The sequence below is a fragment of the Gymnoscopelus braueri genome (assembly GCF_963280865.1).
Source record: "Gymnoscopelus braueri genome assembly, chromosome: 10".
In the NCBI taxonomy this organism is placed as follows: Eukaryota; Metazoa; Chordata; class Actinopteri; order Myctophiformes; family Myctophidae; genus Gymnoscopelus; species Gymnoscopelus braueri.
In genome coordinates, this window is record NC_137611.1 from 33045010 (window position 1) to 33068603 (window position 23594).

General features: G+C 43.4%; 2 protein-coding genes across 2 annotated transcripts; one reads left to right on the top strand and one right to left on the bottom strand.

Annotated features, from left to right (window-relative positions):
- The first annotated feature begins 1885 nt into the window (after positions 1–1885).
- Positions 1886–17363, top strand: LOC308092734 (uncharacterized protein). The gene is made up of 4 exons (XM_080438834.1): positions 1886–1934; positions 15236–15327; positions 15514–15757; positions 16504–17363. Exons 2-4 carry the CDS (start codon positions 15289–15291, stop codon positions 17019–17021), a joined length of 801 nt encoding a protein of 266 aa, XP_080294960.1. The 5' UTR covers positions 1886–1934; positions 15236–15288; the 3' UTR covers positions 17022–17363.
- Positions 17364–21268: 3905 nt separating this feature from the next.
- On the bottom strand, positions 21269–23172 carry ptger4c (prostaglandin E receptor 4 (subtype EP4) c; the record flags this gene model as incomplete). Its single annotated transcript, XM_080439469.1, has 2 exons — positions 21269–21871; positions 22318–23172. 2 exons carry the CDS (start codon positions 23170–23172, stop codon positions 21269–21271), a joined length of 1458 nt encoding a protein of 485 aa, XP_080295595.1.
- Positions 23173–23594: the final 422 nt, after the last annotated feature.

Below are 23594 nucleotides of genomic sequence, written 5' to 3' on the forward strand. Positions count from 1 at the left end.
CTTGGTATGAAAAGGGTTGAAAACCACTGCTATATGACAATATGCTGTGTGTGCCCTTCCTCCCTCCGGAGGAACAAAAAGACATTGGAGCTCAGCTATGTGGATGGATATGGATGGAACGAACAGAAAGAATCTCAGTGCGCGCTCTGGTTTCAGTGTCTTTGACAGACAGAGAGCGGCGTGGTGTTCTTCTTACGCATAGTATAGCCTCCAGTCCTATGAGGTGTTGTTGGTTGACTCCCGAGAAGAGAAGACCCCGGGAGAGGTCTCTGATCACTGGATATGTTGGTCCAAAGAACGTCACTTTTCACCACAATAAGAGGACACTTTGGAGACGCGGACTATAACTGCGCAAAGTTGTGACGCACGGAGTTGTGATGTTCCTTTTGACCGGCGGAACGTTGGCTTTTCTTTTTTAACATCTAGAACCTCAAATCAACGACCTGGAGGACATAATACGAAAGGGAAAAAAAACAAACGAACAAAAAAAAATCATTACTGTGATGTTTGATTTATGAAATAAGCAAACAGTGGACCATTATTATTACCCATCTCTCTTGTGAGCTCTTGATATTCTGCTCTCAAGCGTGGAATAACTTGATCCGGAACGAAAGTTTATGATAAGTCAGGACTCGTTTATCCATTTAGTCTAATTATGCCATTTGCTCGCGGCAAGACTGAACATGTTTGTGGAGGTAAGATAATGGAACGTCATGCCTGAGAAACTGGCTTGATTGCATTCTATATGGTTAGAATATGAATCACACAATGTAAACACGTGTGTCACAAACATTGTGTGTAGTGAAGCTTAGTTTCATAGCCTCGCTTTCTCTCTCACTGATCGCTCTCATTCACCTTTTTATGTCGTTGATGTAATCCGAAATATAAAACACCCTAAAAATAGATAGCCAACTTATGCAATTAGTACAACTTATGAAATGCGTGACCCGAATAGCTTTGTTCACACGCAAAGATGAACATGTTGACATGTACCACAATGTTGGTTATTAATTTAACAGTGGTGGAAAAAGTAGGCTACTCTCATGTTTTACTGTAGTAAAAGTGTAAATGCTGCCATATAGAAATACTCTGTTTCAAGTAAAAGTCCGGAATTCAAAATTTACTTGAATAAAAGTAGCCTACAAAAGTATTGGTGTCAAAATGTAGCCTACTTCAAGTAAGCAGCCTACTCATTATGCAGAATGGCCCATTTCACAAGTTCAATATGAAAATATTTTAGCAAATAGCAGATCTACAAGCTCACAATGCCTTGCATGACTTGTGAGCTTGTAGATCGGCTATTTTCAAATAGCCGAAGTATATATAAAGCTAAAGTGGTTATGTTTTGTAATAATAATTCAAATCTACAAAGTAACTAGTAACTAAAGTTTTCAAATAATTGTAGTGGAGTAAAAGTATAATATTTGACTCTGAGATGTATTGGAGTGGAGAAGAAGTAAAAAAAAGTACAGAAAATTGGAAATAGCCTACTCCAGTGAAGTAAAAAATAACACAAATTGTACTGCAGTACCTACTTGAGTAAATGTACTTCGTTACTTTACACCATTGGTAATTAACCTACGCATTCTCTGTGTTTGTGCAGGGTGCTGATATTTCGCACCGAGCCAAGAGAAGACAGGAGGCTTTTCTGGAGAGAGAAAGGATCCTGGCCGCCAAATAGAGGGAGGAGGCGCTTTATTTCGCGGTGAATAGAACTACAAGTCTTTCTGTAGGGTGTTTTTTTTTTTTTTTTTTTTTTTGCCGTTGAACCAAAGAGGATACAGATTCCCCCGAGAATCTGGACGTGTTGGAATGATGTTTCTTTAAAAGGATTGCTACAGAGACGTGCCGCCCTGCAGCCCAGCACAAACCACCACGCTGCTCTCTGGACGCGCGCTCAGACGGGACCGCCGCTGCTGCGCACGGGACAACAGGTAACACACACACACACAGCGATTATTATGGATTATTCAACTATGTCTTTTAGATCCACTCAATGCGATAACGAAAGGAAAGCACCTTTCACTGACTCACTCACATCACATGCTACTACAGCAGTGGGTTTCAATCCTTTTCATACCAAGGTCCATTATTTATTCGGCATTTGAGCCACGGATTCATCGTTTGATGAGATTTAGCCTGGCTCTCAGGCCCAAGACTTGGAATATTTTGTTATCGTTTGATACGATTTTGTCCACAATTCCATGCTGTATTGATGTTGGTACCAATGCCATAGGAGAGATAACAGGCAGACGTTGATCAAAATAACAATTCTTCTACATTCTCCAATTGTGTAGACTTCTTGTAAATTAAGTAATGCAGATGGTTAACAATAATTTAACAATTTGAAAGCGTAAAATGAAATTTTACTCTCTCAAGAGTTAAAGATCTATAAGGGTCCATCCATTTGGTTACCAACTCTCCCATCATTTAGCTGGGGACCACCTGGAGCCCCCTCAAGGACCACTGGTGGTCCCCGGACCACTGGTTGAGAACCACTGTAGGCTACTACAGTATAATGGAAGATGAAATACAAATAAGCTGCGTCTAGTTTTGGTGACATGGTGACCCTGCTTTCCTCTCTTCCTTGTGCGTAATTGTACCAGGTTGCCATGACTAAGCAACAGCTCTGAGTTGTCATTAGTCATGACTTGTCTTTAGTGTTTGCCAACAATCCAGGGGACCATTGATGAATTATTTTCACATAAGCAGCTTTTGACCAGCTCTAAAGCTCTTTGCTCTCCTTAAGCCGGCTGCTCTCAGGTGTGCTTGTCTGTTTGGGTCAGTCAGTGTGACAAAGATTTGTCATAGGTGCTCTAACGTGTGTATTTACAGTAGGCAGTTGTATTGGGTGTCTGATAATTGTTATATTTTATTTTTCACTTCTGCATATTTCATGCTTTCTCCTTTTTGCTTAAAAAAGTTCAACTGTGTCTAAAATAATAGCCTATAACATCTGAAAATGTAATTCAAAATTAGAAACGTGTGTGTGTGTGTGTGTGTGTGTGTGTGTGTGTGTGTGTGTGTGTGTGTGTGTGTGTGTGTGTGTGTGTGTCCTCATTACTGAAAAAGAAACTTAGCAGAGGTATGACCTCTGCTCCGGTGGGCTGCAAATCTAGATATCAAAGTCTTCATGAACATAGGCCTACCACACACACACACACACACTCTCTCTCTCTCTCTCTCTCTCTCTCTCTCTCTCTCTCTCTCTTTTTCTCTGGGGGGATTCGGGCCGATTAAGCATTTTAAGTGGTCTATAATGATATAATTTCAATGTTTATGATACGTTTAGATATACATTTTATGGGGAGATATATCAACAAGTAGACTTTTACTCATTCAATTTTGTCTGGGTTGTATCTGAGATCTGGATGGCAGACTCATTATGGGTCAGTTTTTACACTTTCAGAGTAAAATGAACACTCAGAAGCAGTTGACTGTGAAGGGTCTCTGTGCACTGTCAATGACACAACGTGTCACTAATTGACTCATGCTTTCACTCACTCACTGACTCACTCCCTCACATGCTTCTTCACTCACTCACTCACTCACTCACTCACTCACTCACTCACTCACTCACTCACTCACTTCACTCCACTTTCTTGGCTCGCATATGCACAATATCTCACACACGCTTGGACATAATTGCAGCAATATATTCATGGGTTTAAGACTATACTTTGATGTACGACCACGTTCCCCGTTAACTGATTTTCAACTCTAAATTCAGAGAGTCCAGTTTCTTGTCTCTTCATTGTATCTCAAATGTTAGTTTTGGTGCTTTTTCTGAGATATCTTTCATGTTTCCACCAAGCCATATATTTACTGAACACCCGCTAAGGGCCTAAAATGTAATCAAATCCTCAGCTCTCCAGCTGGCATTCATATTGATATCACCTGATGTATAATGGAGATATACGTCTTTCAGGAACTCAGTTAGTGGTCAGAGGTTGAACATGAGAGCAGGCGCTTTTACCTTTGGTATCTCACACCCCGCTGCCAGGCTGCCACTACTTTCACTTTCTTCGGTCAGAGGTCACAGGGTCAGTGGGCCTGTCAGGGGTCAGGTACACTGGACCAGCATGCTCTCCTTCACAGCAGCCTCCCAATGTGTGGTCTGGTTTTGTTTTAAAAGGCATGTGGCTTTTATGAGAAGGTGTTATTTGGGCTAAGGTCTTTTTTTGTGCTTGGATTGTTTTTATGACCTTTTTGTATCTATTATTCCTCATCATTAGTCGTATTTACTTGAACTCACCCAGTCTTTGTGTTATGATGCCAAGACTTCAAATTACATACTTTAAATAAATGGCTTTACAAACTCATTTCACAAGTCACTATATGAGTCTCTAGTTCCAGATACAGTGGGTGCAGGTGGGTGGTCAGTATGTAGCAGCTGTACAGTAGATATAACTAGTCGATCCAAAACAAGATAAGATGGCTCGACAAATACGAATCCATTCCTCCTAATGGTTTCTGTCTACTTTCAAAGCTGCATGTTGAGGTGCAGCATTCAGTGACCTGGTCACCTTGTCATTTAACACTGTCTCCAATCTTAAGTCACTATCCTTGCTATATGAGACATCTTATGAATGAAGACCCTGATCTCTGGAGAGTCCCTTCCCAAGGCATTCCTTCAGTCCCATCCAAGATGACACACATACGGGACAAACTTCAATTTCTTGATCTGCTTAACCACATTAACCCTGGTGTCTCTGTTTTGAAAGAAAGAAGAAAATTATTATTATTATTATTATTATTATTATTATTATTATTATTATTGTTGTTCAAAAAAAGTAAAAATTGCAGATCTCCAAGCTCAACATCTGTCACGATGGAAGCTTGTAGGTCGGCTATTCACTATTCGTCATGCATCGTAGAGGGCTCAAGGGGTTAAGCCCCTGGTACTGCAAATTTTCTGTAATGTTCTCTGAGAGGTCGTCTGTGACAAAGACAAAGTGTGACTATGCTTTCCTTGTAAATTTGGGTGACACAGCCTAATTTAGGCTAAACGCTAGTGAAAACTTTCATAACATGCGTCTGTCTAGACTGTCTTTGTGGAAGGTGCTGTAACAGTGCATGGATTGTATTGTCTCAGAGACTCTGCTTGACAGTAGCCTCGGACTTCGACTTTGTAACGTCACTCTGATTGTTTCGTATAAGGCCCTAATGGTGAGTATGCGGTGAGAGAGATTGATTATGCAACGTGGAGTGCCACAGGGCTAAGTTCAATCTGGAAGTGCTTAAAATACGCGGTGAGCCACGCTGATCCCTCCAGGGCAAATTGGGGGAGGCATGATCTGACAAAAAGGAATTTCAAATTTGTTAGATGTATTTTTTTAGGCAAATGCTTCCCATGCCCATTCTCTCTAGTTTTTCTTTCTTCTTAAGTATATTGCTTTGTAGTACTGTGGAGACAATTCCGTGTGAGTGTGCCAAATGGAATTATTATTCTGGCGGTAAACGTCTTGTCTTAATTTGTTTGTTGTCGGGGAGCACTTTGCCTCACTTGGAATTCAAAGAGCTAAATTTAGAACAAAGGGCTTGTTAATACTTAAAACCACTGATGAAACATAAAGTGAACTCCTGTCCTTATCACAAGATCTCCCTCTTCTAAAAAACACAAGTAAAAACTTTTTGCTCTCCAAATACAGAAGAATGTTAACTAGCCTTTCTTGTAGTTTAACATTTGTGTCTGTGGGAACTATTCTTTTGATACAATAAGCTGTATTCTTCGAAAATTAGCGACTCAGATCCATTAATCATGGCCTCGGGGGCCTGCTTTGAACTATTGGGCCAGGTCATTAGACTGGGCCGGTCTGGACCACAGACGGGCGACGCGGAAACACTTTGGAGGGCGCTGGTTCATCCAGACACAAGACACACTAATGGCCTGTGTGTGTGTGTGTGTGTGTGTGTGTGTGTGTGTGTGTGTGTGTGTGTGTGTGTGTGTGTGTGTGTGTGTGTGTGTGTGTGTGTGTGTGTGTGTGTGTGTGTGTGTGTGTGTGTGTGTGTGTGTGTGTGTGTGTGTGTGTGTGTGTGTGTGTGTGTGTGTGTGTGTGTGTGTGTGTGTGTGATGACCAGCTTTCCTTAGTTTGAAGACATAACATGGGAACAGAGCAAAGAAACGTTGAGATGATGAGAGGATAGAGATGTGTGTTTATATATACATCATTTGTGTGCGTGTGTGCGTGTCTGTGTGTGAGGGGTGGGGGGAGGCTAACCTCTGCAGGGGAAGAAAGACAGCAGAGAGGTGTGTGTGTGTGTGTGTGTGTGTGTGTGTGTGTGTGTGTGTGTGTGTACGTGTGTACACAATCACATTTTAGCTTTTCTTTTTAATTGTTTCTCTCCCACTCTGTACACACGTCTGCTCCATTCTGTTTGGAAGCTTACTAAAGGGTTGCCGTCGTAGAGAGACACCCTGACCCCTCTGCTCAGCACAATGTGTTCCCATTTAAGGTGAGGCTCACCCACACGCTCTGTGTGTGTGTGTCTCACTCTTCAAACCAAGTTAATCAGCCTGGAATTTGCCTCATTATAGTCACAGACACTGGAACAAAGTGAAGACGGAGTGAAACGGTGAGAACGTGCAGACAAGACCGGTAGTGTTTGCAGGGTCGTTCGTTAACCCACAGCAGGTGAGGGGCGATTATGGCTAATTTATATTCTTTGACTTATGGCCACGTAGCCCACCGAAAAGGGTACATTTTAAACAAAAAAACGTGATGTACGAATTATGAAAATCTGTAATTTTAGGTGAGGTAGGTGGCCGTACAATCAAGTATGAATTGCTCTTAAGATCTGGGCCTTTCCCCAGTGAACCAACCGGCAAAGATGATCCTAGAAGCTAAGATGGTCATGGGAAACGACCCGGTACAGTTGGATAATGTTGTCCTATCTAATTTCCTTGAATGGGTCACAAGACAACCTCATAATACTGTGAATGATGGCTCTGCGATAATTGGTGCCAGGTTCACATCACCCAAACTTTCCAGTGACCCCCACGGCCTTAATCTTGTAGAGTCCATTGTGCGTTGTGCGTGTTACAGCTCATGTGGAAAATCCTACCGCAATTATGTTTCTTTACCATCCTAGAACAAGGGGATGTTCAGACGTGGCCAAAGGTATCCCTGGCTCTCTTTCTGTCTCCTTCTGTCAGCATCACTTTGGTATTAGTGCAAGGTTAAGGCTGCAAGGCATCAGTCATAGATTAAACTGTTATGTCTCTCTAAAAGGCATATTTTATCGTACCTTTTACCTTTTTTCCTTGACCTTACGAGCCCAAGGATCTAATGGCTCATGGTAACACACCACAGAACCCTGTGCAGGAGAGATAATTCAAAGCCTCATGTGTAAAGGTGTTAATCCAGGGCTTTTAAACTTCAAACAATTACCCCACTGAAAGTATATCCTTTATCCTGCTAAAGAGCCATTAGCTGGACCTGGTCTCTTTGGTGTCAGTAGTGTAGTTCATTATCACGTTTATCACCAAGCAACTGTGCTTTGCTCTAGCAGGCGTTTATGACACACACTTCAAACTACACCTCGTTCCAGTATGTGCTAATCTAGCATCAGGCACCATGCTTCTACTCCATTGCTAGTTGACTCCACTGGATATTTAATATAGTGTGTAAATGAAATAAAAATACAATAAAAACGGATTTATTTTTTATATTGCAATCTATATAGTAAAAACATATTTTTCACGTCATAAGAGAAGAGACAGATGGGTAGTGTCTGTGAGGTTTACAGTTAGGATAAAATATTTTCCTTTTCTCTATCTTGATTTTGACCGGGCAGTGATTCTTCTAAACATCATAATACAATGTTTACTTTGGAATAAAAAAATACAGCCTTGTGGAATTTGAAAATTACAGTAATCCAGAATGCCATCATAATTTTTCTGTACATAATTGTGCAGCTCTAAAATTACCATCCCATGATCTAGGTTATAAATAATGTATACGATTTGGTGTGTGGAATTCGAGCTAGATTCGATCAAAACTAAATCCCAACCAGATTTTGGGGTCAGATGCCAATCCTGATTTTGAGTCCTGGATCAGTGGTTCTCAAACGTTTTTTCATGTCAAGGACTCCCAAATTGATATATATTTTTATTGTCGTTGACCCCATCTCAATTAATTTTTTGCCATGGACCCCCATAATTTTGTTTACAAAATTAAATATTCACATTTTTCATGATTTTCAAACAAATTAAAAAATTGCAGATCTACAATCTCACGATGCATCGTGACGTGTTGTGACCTTGCAGATTGGCAATTTTCGAATAGCTGAAGTATAAAATAGGGTTAAAATGGTTAAACTGATTTATATGCTTACTAACACATTTTACTTGGGACCCCTTGGAACCTTAGCCTTGTAAACCACCACGGTCTGCTGAAATCAAATGAAATGTGATTTCCGCGACCGGGGTGGTTTACTAGGCTACTGGAACCCCCTCAGGGACCCCTCAGGGACCCCTGAGGGTCCGACACCACTGTCCTAGAGATGACCAATGTACAATCTATATAACGCGAAGCAACACGTGAGCTTGTAGGACAGCTATTTTTGAACAACTCTGATTATTATTTTGTTTTCCTTTTGAAAATTTTCGTCTTTAATGACATGCCCAAAATAGGGACACCAGGGTGAATGGAAGTGGTTAAAAATCAAACCATCGGCTTCATAACTGCCAATATCAATGTCATCAAAAAGCCGTATAACGGCCGACATATCGGTCAGGCTCTAATCCAAGGCTTTGGGTTCTGCCCTCAGACTTCACTGAGGTTTGAAATATTTCTCACCCACATAGAAAGTCTCCTTGGAACTACATATTATTGAAACCGAACATCCAGCTAGCACCTGTCTCATACCAACCGCAGTTTTTTTTTTTAAGCAACAACATTTCAAAATCAAACCCAGCCCATTAGTCATGTTGCCTTTTGCTATTCAAACACTGTATCGTGTCTAACGTGGTTGATGTTGCGTGCTACAGTATATTCTCCTGGTATGGAGACACTCCTTAGATAAAATACCCCCACTCTGACACATCTCAGCTGATGGAATGTTTTACATCCAGCACATTCAACCCTCAGGCCCCTGTTGGAACCGCTCAACATGAATGGCCATGTAATAACCATGTAATAGCCATGACCAGTTACAGCTCCTCTCTTCCTGGCATTAGGGTTAGGCTTCCACGCCTATATATTTGATTCTCCCTGGAGTAATCCAGCCACCTACACTGTGGATAAGGTCATCCAGACCTCCTCCTCTCCTCTCCTCTCCTCCTCTCCGCTCCATCTCTCTCTCCTCTCCTCTCCTCTCATCCTCCTCTCCTCTCCATCTCCATCTCCTTCAGGGGCTGTGGTGTCCACACCTCTGATTACTCCTGATCCCTGTGTGCGTATGTCTACCTCTGCACGTGTTAGAGAGTAAAAGAGAGGTGTGTGTGTGTGTGTGTGTGTGTGTGTGTGTGTGTGTGTGTGTGTGTGTGTGTGTGTGTGTGTGTGTGTGTGTGTGTGTGTGTGTGTGTGTGTGTGTGTGTGTGTGTGTGTGTGTTAGCGCTTGCTTGCGTACTCATCATTGCTGTGGGGCCTAGCTATGCCTCTATCTGAACTGAGACGTGGGACTGGCTATCTGTTTCTCATTTTCGAGTTCTCAGTTGGGCTGGTTTTCCAGCACTGACAGGCCTCCTAAAGAGTGGAAACTGGCATTAACGACCAATTACATCCTGCCTGCCTGCCAGGGATTAGGGGATTACAGACAGGCTGAGGTCCCCCCCGCCCTGGCCCTTCTCTCTCTCTTTCTCTCTCCATCACTTTCTTCCTCTCTCTTTCACTCTCTTCCTCTCTCTCTCCCCCTCTCTCTCACACACACTCTTTGTTAATTGCAACAATTCACTATCTATTCTCATTCACTCGTTCACTGTCTTTGTGTCTGTTGCACTTTTGCATCCTCTGCCCTATAACACCTCTCTCATTCTCATGTTCTCATTTTATACATTCTTTGCCCTGTCTTGTTTTCATTCTCCCTCCGCTTTTTCCTCTCTCTCTCTCTCTCTCTCTCTCTCTCTCTCTCTCTCTCTCTCTCTCTCTCTCTCTCTCTCTCTCTCTCTCTCTCTCTCTCTCTCTCTCTCTCCCTCTCTCGTATTCTCTTGGCTATCGTTCACCATTCTTATATAATATATTATATTACATTATTCTTATAGGCTATATTCTTCCTCTTCAGTTTTCAATGAGAACCCATGGACAATACAATATGATTTAAATTACATTTCAATCATAATCACAATATGTGGGCTTGTGAGACTTGCTACATGATATCACGTTTAAACCACTTGCAACACCACCCACACTCCACAAATGTAACATGAGACAGTTTGAGGTTGTCAATGGCATAAAGGACCATACCCCGTCAGTACATCATTGTATTCACAGTTAAGCCATATATCATACATAAATAGACCATTATTTGTTTACATTTTCTCCATAGTCAGTGAAATGTCACAGAACTTACTGAATGGTTGAGTCAATGTTGACTAAACATCATTACACGGTTAATAAGTCATGGATGTTTGAATTTAGTACATCAATCTATTAACGATGTCAGCAGACATTTCAAATAAATGTGTGCTTTGAAATGTATTAAAACATAACAAATCATCTGCTGCTATGCTGCTCACGCACCTTTATGTCTTACCTCAGGTACTTACCGCACCAGATACTGTAGATATCCGGAACCATGTGTATATATGTAGATAATTTGTCCCCCCATTGCCCCCCGTTTTTTCTTCTTCCTTTTCTCTTATGGAAATAACCAAAACGATGGAGCGTGCACAAAAAACGAATTTCACCCAATGTGACAATAAAGTACTATAATTTACGGTTGGATTGCCCACTGTTATGTATATCAAGCAAGTCTCTGCGAGTTGATTTTCAGACCATACTGAAATGAAAGGAGTCCCGTGGCTTTAACTATGTAAGCTTTGACCACTTAAAACGAATTTACTTCAGTTGACTGGGGTCCCACAGGGGTCTATACATGGTCCCCTCCTTTTTTACCATCTGCTATTTTAGCTAAATATTTGCCTATTACGACATGCCAAGAATAGGGACGCAAGGATTCATGTGGTTAAGACAGCTTTTTACGGAAGCCCATTTCCGCCACTGAATAACATTTTAAAGGCCTGAATTGTGAGCGTTTCTGACTCACAATTTTGACTTTATATCTCAGAGTTGTTTTTTTTCCACAGTTGTCTATCTCACATTGTGAGAAGAATATCAGAAATTCAGAATGTTGACACACACACACACACACACACACACACACACACACACACACACACACACACACACACACACACACACACACACACACACACACACACACACACACACACACACACACACACACACACACACACACACACAGTATAGAGCCCATGGGGTGAAACCATGTGAGGTATATATATCACCATCACAGTTCTTCCTGGGTTTCTTTCCAGTGTCTGGTAGTGATCAGCAGGGCTCTGTTTTCTACCTCTCTCTCCTGCATCTCCTCTTTCAGCACAGGTGTCTTTTATTGAGCCAGTGGTGATTTAGTGGACTGCTGCAATCAGGCTGTGTGGTAGTGACAGGTAAAGGCTGGGGGTCACAACACCTCACATCCACGCACACATAGACACACATAGACACACACGCACGCACGCACGCACCAACACATGCAGTACATGTACTTGTGCATACATACACACATACATACACACAGTCACAGATTCATGCGCTTGTGCGTGCATGTACTGAAACACACAATATATACACATAATTGTGTGCACAGACTGTGCACTCATATACACACACACATAGGGCCTACATGCAAAAAAGCAACACACGCACGCACGCACACCGCACACGCACGCACACACACACACACACACACACACACACACACACACACACACACACACACACACACACACACACACACACACACACACACACACATACATGCTAGAGAACAGAACACCTCTAATGGGAGGCCATTATCACAGAGCGTTCTGCACAGATTGGCTCTTAGAGAGCGGGGAGCTCAGACTTACAGTATATGTGAGAGGTTTCATTCAGACAGGGCTATAGGGCCAAAGCTGTAGTCTGGGGATGTAACCCTATAGCCATCTGAGTCACTGCCAATAATCAGAAACACATTCACGTTCATCTGGATAGATCCCTATCTTAGTGGTTTGTCTCCATTGGAAATAGTTCTGATAATGTGTTAGGGTGGAGTACATGTTCAGAATAAATGTCAAGAGAATTACCTCCTCGTTGTAGGGCGATGGGTGATGGGTCCAATGACGGCTACTCTATTTGTCTCTGAGTTGAAACTGGACAATACTTAGGTCTGGTAGGATGAGGTTTTATATTTCATATCAGCAAACCCACAAATGCTACTAAAAATATCATACAAACCCCTGGAAATCAAATTTGAAGTACTGTAAATTTTCTCAGTTTCATTACGCACTGTTTTACTGTTTTATGTATTTTGCCTCATAACAGTTTTTAACCCCATATACTTGGTTGAATGGGGTCCCCCAGGGTGCTATAGTAAGTCCGCTCCTTTTTACCCTAAACACCAAATCTCTTCCCCGGAAATAGCTGATCTACAAGCTCACAACGGGTTGTGTCACAACGCGTTGTGAGCTTGTAGATCTGCTTCTTTTGGCCAATGTTCGCCCCCAGAATAGGGACTCTATGGGTTCAAGTGTTCCAAGGCTTATGGCTTGTTGTTGTACACAGTAAGATCCTGAGCAGCAGCAGCAGCAGGAGAACATGCTGAGGAGACAGGAGTCTGGCTCCTGCCCTCTGTCTGGTAGAGGGGCTTACTTTGTTAACTAACTGCAAACAGCAAGGAGAGTGTACAGTACCAACAACACAAATGGAGGGCGACAAGAAGTCCTGTTGCAGACATCCACGTTGATGAGCAAGCCAAAGTCTTTAATCAGCAGAGTAAGGAACAAATAAATGCTTGCCGCTCTAAACGCACACAGACACTTACAGGCACACACACACACACACACACACACACACACACACACACACACACACACACACACACACACACACACACACACACACACACACACACACACACACACACACACACACACACACACACACACACAGATGCACGTGCATGCACACACCACTGCTCTTGAGGTCTGGAGGTCCTCAAGAACCATGAGCTAGTCTGCTAGCCCACCTCCACCTCCACCTCCACCTCCATCAGTCCCTCCCCATCCACCCTCCAGACTCTCTTTCTCTCCACATATTCCATTCTTTCTCTCCTCCATCCACCCCTCCACTCCTCCCCACTCTGCTGCAGGCGGGTTGCAGGCGTTGAGGCTGTAAACAGCTTCAGAGCAGTGGGGTGAAATGAGCCAGCAGACAGAGCCGTTGTAGACACCCAGCGGACAGGGCTAAAGAAGGGCTAAACATTCCCAGCTGTGGCATTATGGGGCTCGCAACAACATCCCTCCTGGGACCCAGAGAGGGGATCTGTGTTGGAGGAAGGCCTGCCCGCCTGCTGCAGGCCCACCACCTTTCTAGATCACTGCAAAACACCCTTTTGCTGTAGCTCACACTGGGATTTGGTTTTAAATCAGGTTAAAGACGCATAGAGTGAGAGTGCAGCGGCAGTGAATAATACTGTCAATCTAGATTATATAGTTCTTCCTGATTTCTCATTTTCTCTCTCTCTCTCTCAATTACACACACACACAAACACATTTTGATTCCATTATTACACTGTCGGGGTTACAGACCCATAAGGGCTGATTTGGATCCTAACCTTCAATAATTTCACTGGGGACCCCCTGGAACCCTCTCAATGACCCATGGGGGTCCCCAGACCCCACATTGAGAGCCACTGGGTTATGTGATTGTGGTACTGTACCTGGCATACCTATCAGGCAAATGAATATGTCCATGTTTAAGTTTACATACCTCACTGTGGACATTCAGACTCTGGCTGTTCTGCATCAAGACTATCTCCAGTATCTTAACGAGATGACAGATGACTGTTTATGTAACTGTTATGTTTGTTTTCTCATTGGCACTACCTTTATTCTATACTGTGTTGCATGTCATGTTCCAGAGATTTCTTGGTATCTGTAATGCAATGCTTCGCTTCGTCGATGTTTTGCGAAACTATGTTGTGTTTTCATGGCAGCTGAACTGGAATAGGTTTTTGTGACACTTTGTGCCGGGAGACTCATTCTTTATACTGTGTGATTTCTTTTGCGTTTATGGGGCATGCGTTTCAACATGTGTCAACCTGTGCAAGACATATCTTGATGTATTGATTATAGTATATGATCATTCAAATTCTAGGGCCGGACAAATGTACAGACATTGCACAAGTCACTCTTTGAACATTGCATAGTTTCACACCAGTTTGAAATCGTTTGAAGAAGTTCTGTGCTATCAGCCATGCAGCCATCAGCAGGATGGCTGCATGGCTGCTGGGGAACATCAGCGATGGTTATTGCTGTAATATACATACATGCACATAATTGACCTGATAGTACCTGATGTTATGACCTGCAGCAACCTTCACGTCTTGGGTGCCTGGGAAAGAACTTTTTGACCTCAGGCTACGGGGACGTGTGGCACACTGCACGTATATAAACATCTCCATCCATAACACGTCTTATCAGCGCTCCTGCATCTCTGTGGTTTTTGTCCCTTGGACCTCCATGAAGTGCTCTCGCAATGCCTGGTTGCCCTTCCCTCCACCTCCGCCACAGAAATAGCCCAAAAGAATGCCTTTGACAGGTATATCCCAGAGGCTGCCTTTTGTAACCGCGCCACGGCTGTTGTTCGGATGTATGAAACCGACAAGCTGACACTGGCCACACTAACTGGCAGCAAACACTGGCCTTTTTTACTGAAGCAACAAACACGCCGTCCTCGGGCATGGTGGACGTGATTTATGTGACGGCTTGTTTAGGGGCCCCGGAGGGCTGTTTTTTTTTTACATTATATGGACTATTGTGAATGTATAGATATCATATCACCCGCATTTTGTGCTTTTTAGTTTATGTTATCCTTTTCAGAGTCAGTTCTGGGAAGGGGACAATTGACACAGTGAGGCCTTGTTCACTTTATTCTTAATCCGCTCTTTCTCTGTCTCTGACTGTGTGTGTGTGTGTGTGTGACGTGTGTGTCTCTCTCTCTCTCTCCAGGTGGGCCCAGGAGGAGGGTCAGAAGGCGGTATAGACAGGGAGCCACCGCTGTGATGTCAGCAAGGGCTCTGCGCCACATCAGAAACTGGAAGGTGAGCAGGCCGCTGGAATCATCACTACACATTCAAATCCTGAGTATTACTTTAACTCTGAGAGTATAAAAGATGGACTTGTCTTCACAGACCCCCTGAGCGACCCTATAAACCTCCATCTTCTCTTGACTGTTGTTTTTGACAAGCATTCAGTTGGCTCACATGTACAAATGCCATATCCTACAGGTGCTGCTGTGGGTGGTTGTCTCTCTGCTGCCCCTGGTGGAAGGAGCTCGTATGGGAAGCAGCAGCAGCAGTAGTATCAGCAGCATGGGCTTAGGACCGGCTTCAGGCCATGCTGTGGGTCTGCTGGGAGGCCAGGCAGAGGAGAGGCAGCTCCCTGACACACTGCCAGAGGTGGAGGAGGAACAAGATGAAGAGGAGCAAGAGGAAGATAATGACCCTTACTCCCCGTGGCATGCTGTTTATGGTAAATACTATTGGAGGGGAATTGTTGTGGGACATACATCCTTGCACTGTTACACTAACCCATTCCCCAACATCTAACTCTAACCTTTCCCAAAACCATTTTCAACCTGGTGTCTCTGTTTTAGGCATGTCATTGGCAACGATTTTCAAAAAATTACAAAAGTTGTCCAAATAATATTTTTTTTGTCACACTCACAATGTGACATGATACGATGAGTTATGAGCTTGTAAATGAGCAAGTTCCACTATTTGTCATACGACAAAGTATAGAGGGCTTTAGCCCTAAGCTTAACATAACTGTGACTCCAACTCTGAACCCAAAACTCATGTCCCACTCCCATCCCCAAAACAGCCTCGTGTTAAGAAAGAGAAAATGTCCTCACTTTCTGTAATCTTCCTTATCCGACTATCTGAAGACATTTGGTTCTCACAAAGATAGCAGTACAACTACACAATCTCACACACACACACACACACACACACACACGCACACGCACACGCACACATACACACACACAATGAGCCACAAAACTCACAACTTTTTAACAATGAATGTTTGGATGGCTGACCGAGTAATACTGTATGTAGACAGAATTCATTCTGTAGATATAATTTTTAAATATATAAGTATGAAGGAAAAGCACCAGGGCTTCAGCAAAAGAAACAACATAATTTATCTCCATCTTTACTCCCATCATTTTCTTCTTCTGATTTCCGTCATTGTTCCCTCCGTCCTCTGCCCTCCAGAGCCGTATGTGATGGACGAGGCAGACGATCACCCGGGTGGTCGGTGGGCGGGGCGCTCCCCGCGCTCCTCTGACCCGTCCGAACCCCAACTCGAGGGCTTGCCAAAGAAGAAGAAGAAGAGGAAGAAAAAAGAAAAGGAGGGGGAGAAAGAGAGAGGAGGAGAAGGCAGGAGGGGCAGGGGTAATGGCGGCAGAGGCCTGCCCAAGCAGAGCAGCAAGGACTGCCGCGTGGAGAAGAAGGAGATGAGGGTCCGCGACCTGGGACTGGGCTTCGACTCGGACGAGATCGTCCTCTTTAAGTTCTGCGTGGGCTCCTGTCAGTCCTCCAGGACCAATTACGACCTGGCCCTCAAGGCCCTGCTGGAGAACGGCTCGCTGCCCCGGCGCACCGCCCGGAAGGTCAGCGGCCACCCCTGCTGCCGGCCCGACCGCTATGAACCCGTCTCCTTTATGGACGCCCAGACCACCTGGAGGACCATCCAGTCCCTGTCTGCTGCCAGCTGCATGTGTAAGGGCTGAACAGGTCAACGAAGGAGAGAAGGGGGGAGGATGACGGGGGCTAGGCTGGCTGTCACTCATCCCCCACGCAGAGAAGAGCGAGGCAGGAAGGCTCAGTGCTGAAGCCGTGTTCAAAAACCCCTGCATGGGAAGGTCAGAGGTCCGGGGACGCCCAAAACACAGGTCAGGCCCCTCGGAGAGAACGAGACAGGGAACGGAGAGCCTTTAAGGAAGAATCCGTAGAGGAAGGGTGATGGAGGACCGCTTACTCACTTCCTGTTGTTGAGAGGGAAGTGGGATGGGTTGCACTGGCTGATTAAGGGCAAAGGTCAAAGATGACAGACTGCGAGGGAGGTCGCCAGGGAGTCGTGGTTTGGATGTGTTTTTGCTTCTTCAGAGATGAATTGTTTTCAGCTGAATCTATGGTGACGAGCATACACCAGCTAGAGGTATTACTCATAAAAGAAACAGGGAATCGGACTACACTGAATGGGCAAAACCCCTGTCTAAAATGGTTTGTGTTCCTGCTTTATAAACACCTGAGGATGCAACTGTTTAAGGACTTGCCTACCCGTGTGTGTGTGTGCGTGCGTGTGTGTTTGTGTTTGTGTGTGTGTGTGTGTGTGTGTGTGTGTGTGTGTGTGTGTGTGTGTGTGTGTGTGTGTGTGTGTGTGTGTGTGTGTGTGTGTGTGTGTGTGTGTGTGTGTGTGTGTGTGTGTGTGTGTGTGTGTGTGTGTGTGGTGGGTATGACTCAGACGACTCAAACAAAAGAGAATTGTTTAATTTCTGTAAAATAAAACTGTGATTGATGTTTTGTACTACGATTAATGGGAAACAGACTCTTTCTGTATGTTTAATGTTCGTTCTTTTCACGTCACACGAAAAAAACAAAACAGGGATATAAAACAGGGATAATAATAATATATCATTGTTCCATTTTCATGTTCAGGTGAACTTTACCCAAGTGGATGCCATGTATCCTCGTGTATTGCTGTATGATAAGAATATATTTATTTCTGATAAATTATTTATTTATTATTGCTTCATATGAGAGCTGTTTTCATGAACTATATTGTAGATGGATATCTATTTATTGTCCAGACCACACCTGTTTTCAGTCTTCATGTCATTGATTGTTTGCTCTTATGCTTTTGTAGAATAACCTGAGATGTACAAAGGATGTGCAGCTGTTTTGGGGCAGACTTGGGTATAATTTATATTTCAGTTACAGCCAATTACTTTTCTTGTGATTGATTGAACATGCCTGTCACAATGGAACCTATTAAATGAAGGGTCCAACTGGTGCTCTTACTGTACACCAAACAAAAGATAAAAATGTTTAAACTCATTAGAAGGATTGCATGACACTGCCTCATGCTGCTGGTAGGATTGTGTGAGTTACAGGTCTGTAACTCTGAGACTTATGGGGGTCCTTGAAATTAAAAGTTTGAGAATCACACACACTGTTGATGTAGATGATGCTTGATATCAGCTGACCTGAAGCTTGATATAAAGTAGAGAATCGGTTGCACAACCCTAAATTGTATGCAAAGCAGACAGAGCTTATGGATCTCCCGTTCAGGTTGAAAAATCAAACATGGTTTGTATTGCCAGGGTCTCATATTCAGTATTCCAGGACAATATCTATTATTATTATTATTGCTGTTATTATCAATATTATTATGCAGAATTTCCTTTATTTTTGTATATCCTTTAGGGGAATAAAGTTTTCAAAAAATACGGGAAGTTTTGTTTTATTTCAAGTGGAAACTTTTTCATGCCCATTTTCAATTCTCTTTATAAAGGAACATAGATTATATCCTCTGTAAATATTAACAAGAAGAAAATATGTTGATATGGTCTTTGGCCAATAACCCAATTGTTCAATTTTGAATGTTATTTTTGTACAGGCTATAGTGTAACCTATCATTTGGATTATGGACTGATTCAATTTGGTCTTTCTTCTGTGTGTGTTAATGGAAGGAATACTAAAACGGAAAGCCATTGAAAACAACACATCAACAAAATCACATTTTGTGTGCATATACTTCGGCTATTTGAAAATAGCCGATCCACAATACATTTTGAACACTTGTTCTGCATAGTGAATACTTTTACTTTTGGTACTTTACAGTACATTTTGATGCCAATACTTTTGTACTTTTACTCTGTACATTTTGAATACTAGACTTTTACTTGTAACAGAGTACTTCTGGCGTTGCAATATTGATACTTTTACTTAAGTAAAGAATTTTAGAAACATTTTTGATTTTTCACCACTGACAGCTGCAAAAAAAAGTGCAATGTGATTAACACTCAGACATGATTGGCAACACCTGTGGTGGGGAGGTGTCGGGTAGGCTCACATCAAGCAGAGGTGATCCCCAGCAGGTAGGCTACAATATTGAGAGGGAAAACGTAAAGGGCAAGAGCGGAGATAATTGAGTTAAAGACAATCGTGTGACCTGATGTATTGGGGGTTTACGCTTAGAATAACTGATGCATTCAACAGCACATCCACACAAAAACTGGTAAAACTGGTTGTATGTTTTTTAGCAGTGTTAACAGGTGATAGTCATTATAGTTTTCTTTACCTAGGCTATTACTAAAACAATGAAATAGTAATAGGCTGCGTTATGCAGTGTTGTAGTGCCACCTGTTGGGCGTAACCAAAAACAACAAGCTGCTGCCTGCCCTGCTGCACCCTTATTAACATGCTGAAGAGGGCGCCGGTCTCCTACTCAAGCGCTTATAATACAGCTCGTTTGAGTGAGTGGATGGACTCAGTTGTTGTTGTTGACCCGCAGAAGTGAATGAATTTGCAATAGACATAAACAGTTTGCTTAAAGGAGCACGTCACCCATTTTCAACCTTATCTTCACATAACATAAGTAGTCCAACTCCTCACTAATTCTCATTAGGCTATAAGATGGTGCAATTTCTGTCTATTCACTTGCATCTCATTGGTGGGCTATTAACAGTTCAGAAACCTGCCTACCTGTTGATGGGGACTCCAAGCTAATAGAAACTACAGACTTTCTCTTCCAATTAAAGATAGCACACTGAAATAATAGCTCAATGTTTTTGCATTAATAAAAGCAAAACCAAAAAGTTTGAAATCTCGTTTTTAATGACCAATGATGTCATTGATAGGCACGTTTCTGAAGTGTCCACAGGCCTCCTCTGAGACACAGAGTAGACATTGAAATGGTCCCATCTTATAAAGAGCATTAGTAGCATAATTATATGAAGATGGGTTGAAAATAGGTGAAGTGGTCCTTTAACTAGTGTAATTTCACTGTTTAACTAAGAACGTCACGGAGGGAACATGGTGTTACTGTCTCCAGTGTCATCTTTATTAGGCTACTGTTACTCACAGACTCACCAACACAACCGCAAATCACAGATAACAGCTTAATACAAAGAACAACCCCATTGTTATATTTTTTCATTAAGTGATTTGTTCACTTTGGCACTATTACTTACAAAATGTAAGAGGTACAAAATCTTAATACAGCATCCATTAATGGTACTTTGAGTTTTCCCTGTATCATGCAACACTGGCAAATGGCACTGAGTGAACTATTATAGCAGCATGTAGACAAATATCACCACGGTGAATCCAGTGCAATATATCGAGTTATGCATGAAATAACAAAATTGTCTAAACATGACTATGAGATGTTTATAGGGATCCACTTGGTGGATATGTTTGGCAGGCTACCCATTGGGTATAAAAAAATATTGTTAGGCAAACTAGTTGCCCAACATAAGAAGTGCAAACATGGTTTTCGTATACAAGAAGAGTGGGCACTAAGGAAGAGTGGGCACCTTGATCTAAAATTGGCTATTTTGTCCAAATGTTTTTTTTTAAATGTCTGAAGTATGCATCATTTGAACATGAACGGTACATCATTATCAGACCTAAATGTATCCTTCAATTTCAAAGGTATGCCCAAAATGATTGGATATACAGGTGTTGTAGCAATTTGTTGCAATTGTAGAAATATTAGGCCTTAATTGGCGAATGTTCTAATCATGTATACTTTACATTAGGCTACTTAAGGCAATTTTACAAATATTTTATTTTTTAACATTTTGGGGAAAATAGCCAATTTTACATCCAGGTGCCCCACTCTTCCTGTTACCTGGTTTTCTTATCTCGCGAAATTGTCACTGGAAGTTTGGTCTCTCTTCAGACCTGTACAAATACGCTCCCAGTTATGGTATATATTTCGTCACACTTTTTTGTCCATGTCCATGATCCATCAGAGGCACTTCTCTGACAGATGGGAGCTCGGTGTGCTGAAGTTGCATGTGACAATGTCCATCTTTGTGACACGTGAAGTATACAGCGCCGTTGTTGCGGGCTGCTGCGCGTCGCTGTGCCCCGCCAACAGCCCCACCGCGGCGGGGTTGGAAGCAGCCGCGATGTCCGTATCGAGGATCGCGGTATGGTTGATGCTGAACGGGTGGAAGTTGACCCGTGCGGTGTCGTAGTCCCAGGCTTGCCTCATGGCGAAGTCGGCGAAGGATTTAGTCCTGGCGGAACCGTGGTTCTCCACGTCGTTGGTCGTCGTGCGTAATGACGCGTAGCTGGTCTCGTTGCTGTGCTCGAACGACGGGGGTGAATGTCGACCTTCGACCCAGCCTATGGTGTGACCGTGGCCTTCACTGACACGGCCAGCGGCTCTCTTCAGCCTCTCGCAGCCCTTCACCAGCAGGTTCTTCCGACACAGAATGTACACCCACGGGTCTAAGATCGGGTTGAATGAGGCGAAGCGGATGGCCAACAGATCACTGCGGTAGTCAGGCGTCCCTCCAGCAGAAATATAAGCAGGATCATACAGCTGGTTAACGAAGATGCGGACCTATCGAAAGGAGAATGAATAAATAGCTGTCAGACTCTTACATGCATATAGGATACAGGTTAACACCAAGATTGTTTCATCACCGTTTAGTTTGTCATGTAAAACATAGACATGGTATAGGCTATAGGCCAGTGGTTCTCAAAGTGGATTCTAGCCCAGGGACTCTCAGGGTTCCTTGACCTTTATGGGGTTCTAAATTGACCCTGAGCCTACAAGTCTGTAACTCTGACAGTGTACAATTGTGACGTTGTGGAACGAAGTTGCCTTCTCTTGACACTGAGTGGAATTTCTTTTTCAAATAGTTCCATTTGTACACTGTCAGAGTTAAGGGGAGACCTTGCAATGTAAAAGTTTGAGAACCATTGGTATATTAGGCTACAGTTTCTGCCAAAGTAACATGATAGAATAGCAGGTGCATCTTATACGCAAGTGCACATTTGTCTTACCACTAACGGAATGGAGCAGACCAGGAAAACAATGGTCATGAAGATCAGTAGCCAGAACATCTGGATCTCAGCTGCGGATGTGACGGTTGGCAACCGCGGGAAACGGCGCCGATGCCCGCCGTGGACGCAGACCTCCGCCCTCACCGTCTTGGTCCTCTGGTTCATCCCCAGCAGAGAGCGACACACGGCCACGTTACACATGACAGTCACTGCGATCAGCACCACCATCACGCCGCCGTACAGAAAAGAGTACGAGGCGCCGACGGGGTCCTTCGCCCTCCAGTCCAGGAAACACCACGTCCCACGTCCTTGTTTAACGTGCTGCCCGAAGCCAAAACTGGGCATGATGCACAACACTATGTTAGCCAGGTATGCGCCGAGGAGCGCAAAGCGCGCCATGGTCCGGTCTATGTACTGGGAATAGAAGTACGCGTGGTTGATCGCCAGGTAACGCTCAACTGCCATTGCGCACAAGATGGACATCCCTGCTGAGCCGAAAAAAAGCATGGAGAAGGAGAAGAAATGGCAGAGCAGATCTCCACCGGGGAAACCTTTCAAAACATAGGTAGCGATCACCACTGGGCTAGTGAAACAAGTGCCTAGTAGATCCGTGATGGCCATTCCGCAGACCAGTGTATAGAAAGTGGTTTCTTTCTGTTCTTTCTTAGATATGCACAACACAACTATGGCTATGAGGTTTCCCAGGACCCCCACGGCGAACATGGTGGCAGAAGTTACCAGAGATTTGGACTCCAGCGTCAGAGAAGGAGGGGGAGCACTTTGGTTGTGGATGAGAGAAAGAGGCTCTGAAACGTTAATGTCAAATTCGCCAACCAAAACAGTGTCGTTGATCATCATTGGAAGAAAAAGAAATTCCACGCAGTGTCAAGAGAAGGCAACTTCGTTCCACAACGTCGCAAAATTAAGGCAACTTCCAATTTCCAGTATAGGGTTTACTAACAATGATGTACTAATTTATAAACCCTTCTAGCCCTCCTAAAAAGTAATGAGCAACAAGTAAAACAAGTCTTGATATATCACTGTGATGTAGCCTAAAGTTCCCACTTCCCACTACACTTCCCTCTGCTTTGTTTCCGAACAGGGTGTTCTGTGTGATCTGTTGCGCCCATATGAAGGTGTGTCTCTGTGTGTTTATACCGTGGCTGTGGCTGTGCTGATATTTAAGCGGCCAGCCAGAGTAGCCTACAGCTGCTGATGTCAAGAGGAGAGTGACGTCAGGAATCAGGATCGACGCGATCCGTGCCATGGATTCCGTG